This window comes from Mandrillus leucophaeus, unplaced genomic scaffold (assembly GCF_000951045.1).
Source record: "Mandrillus leucophaeus isolate KB7577 unplaced genomic scaffold, Mleu.le_1.0 Scaffold684, whole genome shotgun sequence".
Taxonomy (NCBI): Eukaryota; Metazoa; Chordata; class Mammalia; order Primates; family Cercopithecidae; genus Mandrillus; species Mandrillus leucophaeus.
This window is the reverse complement of record NW_012107408.1, coordinates 18,338-24,244: the sequence shown is the minus strand read 5'-3', so window position 1 is coordinate 24,244 and position 5,907 is coordinate 18,338. Positions and strand designations below refer to the sequence as shown.

General features: G+C 39.5%; 1 protein-coding gene across 1 annotated transcript in view; it reads right to left on the bottom strand.

Moving 5' to 3' along the window:
• Window positions 1-5,907, bottom strand: part of LOC105555415 (chromosome unknown open reading frame, human C5orf42) — a 102,353-nt gene that overhangs the window by 85,016 nt on the left and 11,430 nt on the right. The window contains exon 5 of the mRNA XM_012002358.1: window positions 172-281. Within this exon, the coding sequence (XP_011857748.1) occupies window positions 172-281 (110 nt within the window). The remainder of the gene's footprint in view (window positions 1-171; window positions 282-5,907) is intronic.

Genomic DNA, 5,907 nt, shown 5'->3' with positions numbered 1-5,907 from the left:
ACTTCAAGGTCCTAAAAGGATATTGAAAAACATTCATTTCTTTTTTAGTTTAGATGGTAGACCAGAATGAGTTCAAAAGAAAGTTTTGCTGCAAACAATAAAATCTTCTTTTAAACAATAATTTCCCAAGTAATGTGTGTTCATTTTTCTTATTTTTGCCCTGGTAAATACCTTTTCTCCCTTTACATTTTCTCTTGCTTTCTGATATTGCCTGCAACTAAGGGATAACTTATCACGGACATGCAGCATCCAACACAGAGCACAAAGTTCCCTGAAGCAACCTAAAGCAGGAACACAGATATGAAAGAAAATTATATGAGTATGTACATTAATATTATAACAACTCCACCTCTGCTGGTCATTTTTTTCAAAGTAAAGGTCTTTATTTCATTAATTATAAAATGAACACATGCATTGTAAATGTATATAAAAATCCTTATCTAAAAATCATGGAGACTGACTTAAAAGTCACTTATTGATATTTATTTATGTTTAAACATTTTTAATACTAAAAACAATTTCTAATAGTAAATAATTTATTAGAAGCAATACAAGTACACAAAGATATATAAAATCCTACTATGTTTGCTGCTTTGCAACTAGCTTTTTTTTCACCTACTATATCTTAGATATCTTTTCATGTGCTTTTCATATACTGAGTCTTCTTATTGCCGATACGGTGTTCCATACTATAAACAATGCACAGGCTCACAATCCAGCTATCAAAACTAGTTTTCACTCTTCTGCTAATTTTAAATTTCTATTATAGTTAACATGTGACCAATTAAGTGAAAACCATCTCTCTACCCTACTGTTCTATGGTTAATAGGACCTTTTCAATGGTGTGATGTAGGCTTTGTACACAGAGCAAGACTTTGTCTCCCAGCTACTTGGAAACCTGAGGTGGGAGGATCGTTTGAGCCGAGGAGTTTGAGACCAGCCTCCATGTTGGTATGGACGTGGTGAAAAGGAAACACTTTTACACTGCTGGTGAAAACGTAAACTAGTACAACCACTATGGAAAACAGTGTGAAGATTCCTTAAAAAACTAAAAGTAGATCCACCATTTGATCCAAACAATCCCACTACTGGGTATCTACCCAGAGGAAAAGAAATCATTATATGAAAAAGACACTTGCACCCGCTTGTTTCTAGCAGCACAACAGCAAGACCATCTCTGGAAAAAGAAAAATACAGGAACTTTTCCTCTGGAGAAAGAAAGATAATACTCTAAAATTTAACAGTCATTCATTTATGCCTTATTTATTTTTATTTATTTTTTACTTATTATTATTATTTTTGAGACGGAGTCTTGCTCTGTCTTGCCCAGGCTGGAGTGCAGTGGCACGATCTTGGCTCACTGCAGCCTCCACCTCCCAGGTTCAAGCAATTCTCCGGTCTCAGACTCCAAAATAGCTGGGACTACAGGCATGTGCCACCATACCTGGCTAATTTTGTATTTTTAGTAGAGACAGGGTTTCACCATGTGGCCAGGCTGGTCTCCAACTCCTGACTGACTTCAGGTAATCCACCTGCCTTGGATTACAGGTATAAGCCACCGCACCCAGCCTATGCCTTAATTTTTTAAATAAGCCTTATTTTTACAATAAACTGACTTTTATATTAGTAGTCAGTATGTTCATTTTCTTTAGGGAGTTATTTAGTATGTTTTTAAAATAAATACTACAAAGTCAAAAAGAACAGTTTGACATTATAGAAACTGAGGAGAAAGCAGGTCTTCTACACATTCTATTCATCCCAATAGTGAGAGAGGATGGTGGGTATACGGCCCCAGGGGGACTACTGGGGTCTCCAGTGAGCATTTTCACACTACAGCCCACCCCACACATCAGATTCTCATAGATTCTGCCAGGGGAGCATGGCCCAATCTTTTGAGAAAGGCATCATTACTAACAGATGTGTTTCATTATTTCATATTTCACAGGCAAGCTGGGATAGAACTAAGGCCAAGAACTAGCAAGAGACAGTGCAGCAGCATACTAAACAGCGACTCATCTAAAAACACTCCTTATCTGTGTTTTTCAGAGTGTCGATTACAACCTATTATTAATTACTAGGCTATAAAATCAATACAGTGAGTCTCAATCATCTTTTAAAAATAGAATACAATAGAATACATCAAGAGTGCATTGCGGCCGGGCGCAGTGGCTCACGCCTGTAATCCCAGCACTTTGGGAGGACGAGGTGGGTGTATCACCTGAGGTCAGGAGTTCGAGATCAGCCTGGTCAACCTGATGAAACCCTGTCTCTACTAAAAATACAAAAATTTGCTGGGCGTGGTGGTGTGCACCTGTAATCCCAGCTACTTGGGAGGCTGAGGCAGGAGAATCACTTGAACCAGGGAGGTGGAGATTGCAGTGAGCCAAGATCACGCCATTGCACTCCGTCCTGGGTGACAGGCTGAGACTCTGCCTCCAAAAAAAAAAAAAGAAAAAGAAAAGAAAAGAAGAGTGCACTGCACACAGTAAGAGTAAAAGTAGTTCATTAAATTTTCATTCCAACTTCATATGGGTGTGTGCATGTATAACCTTGCTGTAAAATCTGCACTTACTTTAAATCACGGTCAGAAATGTTTGAATACCAAAAAGATGTAATCAACTGAAACCAGAATAGAACAGGTTCTACCAGACAAATGATCTAGTTTCCGCAATAAATAAAGGGCATGAAAAAGAATGGGCGCAAGGAAACTTTTATAGATTAAGACAGACTTATAGGCCAGGCATGGTAGCTCTTCCTGTAATCCCAGCACTTTGGGAGGTCAAGGTAGGATTGCTTGAGCCCAGGAGTTTGAGACCAGCTTGGGCAACAAAGTGAGGCCCTGTCTTTATGAAAAAATGAAAAAAAAAAATTAACCAGGCCTGGTGGTGCACACCTGTAGTCCCAGCTACTCAGGAGGCTGAGGTAGAAGGATCACTCGAACCTGGGAGGTCAAGGCTGCAGAGAGCTGTGATCACACCATAAAAAGAGAAAGATTTATATATCAACCAAAATGCAATGTGTGGCGGACCTTGATTGGATAGAGATTTTTTAAAAAACTATAGAAAAGACATATTTGAGATTATCAAGTAAATTTAAACATGGGATAGATAATATAGTCAGATGCCACATAATGGCATTCAGGTTAACAACAGACTGCATATACCATGGTGTGCCCATAAGATTATAATGGAGCTGAAAAATTTCTGTGACCTAGAGACATCATGACATCATAGTCCATACATTACTCAGGTGTTTATGGTGACAATTGTGTAAACACACCTACTGCACTGCCAGTCATATAAAATCTAGCCCATACAATTATATACAGTACATAATACTTGATAATAATAAACAACTGTTACTGGTTTATGTATTTACTATACCACGTTTTTTATCGTTATTTTAGAGTATACTCCTACTTATTAAAAAAAAATAACTGTAAAACAGCCTCAGGCAGGTCCTTCAGGAGTTATTCCAGAATAAGGCATTGTTGTAAGAGATGACAGCTCCAAGCATGGTATTGCCCCTGAAGACCTTCCAGGAGAACAGGAGGTGAAGGACAGAGATATTGATGATCCTGACCCTATGTAGGCCTAGACTAATGTATATGTTGTGTCTTAGTTTAAAGAAAAAAGAAAATTTAAAGAGTAAAAAATAAACTTCAAAATTTTTCAATAGAAAAAATCTTGGCCGAGCGCAGTAGCTCACACCTGTAATCCTAGCACTCTGGCAAGCTGAGGTGGGAGGATCGATTGAGGCCAGGAGTTTGAGACCAGCCTGGGCAACATAGTAAGACCATGTCTCCATTTTATAAATAAAAAAAATTAGGCCAGGCGCAGTTGCTCACACCTGTAAACCCAGCACTTTGGGAGGCAGAGGCAGGCGGATTGCTTGAGCTCAGGAGGGCAAGACCAGCCTGGGCAACGTGGTAAAACTCCATCTCTACTAAAAATACAAAAATTAATCAGGTATGGTGGTACATGCCTGTTGTGCCAGCTACTCAGGAGGCTGAGGCAGGAAAAATGCCTGAACCCAGGAGGCAGAGGCTGCAGTGAGCCAAGATGGCACCACTGCACTCCAGTCTGGGTAACAGAGACTCCATCTCTACAAAAACTAAAAAATAAATTAGCTGGTACAGTGGCTCATGCCTGTAGTCCCAGTACCCAGGGGCTGAGGTTGGAGAATCCTTTGAGCTCAGGACTTTGAGGTTGCAGTGAGCTATGATTATGCCACTGTATGTCTCTTAAGCCAAGTGTGATTACAAGAGTCAAAAAGGTTTTAATTTTTTTAAGTTCATAAAATAAAAACATTACAATAAGCTATGGTTAATTTATTATGGAGGAAAAAATACTTTTAATAAATTCAGTATAGCCTAAGTGTACAGTGTTTATAAAGTCTACAGTAGTGTATAGTAATGTCCGAGGCCTTCAAATCAACTCACCACCCACTCAGTGACTCCCCTGGGGCAAAAACTTCCAGTCCTGTAAGCTCCATTCATGGTAAGTGCCCCACACTTACTATTTTTAAAAATCTTTTATACTGTATTTTTACTGTACCTTTTCAATGTTTAGATATGTTTATATATATAAATACTTACCATTGTGTTAAAACTGCCTACAGTATTCAGTGTAGTCACATTCTGTATTCAGTACTGCAGTATTCAATATGGCAACACTTCTTTTTAGAGACAGGGTCTCACTATGTTGCCTAGGCTGGAGTGCAGTGGCTATTCACAGGTGCAATCATTGCACACAATAGCCTTGAACTCCTAGGCTCAAGCAATCCTTTTGTACAGGTTTGCAGCCTAGAAGCAGAAGGCCATATCACATAGCCTCAGTGTGTACTAGGCTATTTTTGTCTAAGTATACCCTACGATCACACAACAAAATTGTCTAATGACACATTTCTTAGGACATATCCCTATCACTAAGCAGGCCTGACTATATATGATATTAAAGATTTATTGTCCGTTTTGTCAGTCATGATAATAGAATTATGGTTTTAAAAACTACCTCATCTGGGCCAGGCACGGTGGCTCATGCCTGTAATCCCAGCACTTTTGGAGGCCGAGGCGGGTGGATCACGAGGTCAGGAATTCAAGACCAGCCTGACCAACATGGTGAAACTCCACCCTACTAAAAAATACAAAAATTAGCTGGGTGTGGTGGCCCGCATCTGTAATCCCAACTACTCAGGAGACTGAGCCAGGAAAACTGCTTGAACCCGGAGGCAGAGGTTGTAGTGAGCTGAGATTGTGCCATGCCATTGAACTCCAGCCTGGGCGACAGAGCAAGACTCCGTCTCAAACAACAACAACAACAACAACAACAACAACAACAACAACAAAAACCTCATCTGTTCACTACATATACTGAACTACTTATCATACTTATGATATACTCAGATCTGCTTTGAGGCATTGACAATTGTTGTAAGTGGGTGAAAGGTACTCGATTGCTTATAAATCTCTACTTTGGTTTAAATTTTCCGTAATAAAAAAAAATCTTCAACACAGTGTGAAATCCTGGGCCAGGCATGGTAGCTCACACCTGTAATCCCAGCACTTTCGGAGGCTGAGGCAGGTGGATTACCTGAGGTCAGGAGTTCGAGACTGGCCTAGTCAACATGGCAAAACCCCATGTCTACTAAAAATACAAAAATCAGCCAGGCGCAGGAGCGGGCATCTGTAGCCCCAGGTACTCGGAAGGCTGAATCACTTGAACGCAGGAGGTGGAGGTTACAGTGAGCCGAGATTATGCCACTGCACTCCAGGCGGAGTGACAGAATGAGACTCCATCTCAAAAATAAATAAATAAAATTCAAAGTTAAAATCTACTATTTTAGGTAACAAACTAGGCAACAAACCTCGTTTTTTTATTTTTTAATTTAATTTTTTTTTTTTTTTTT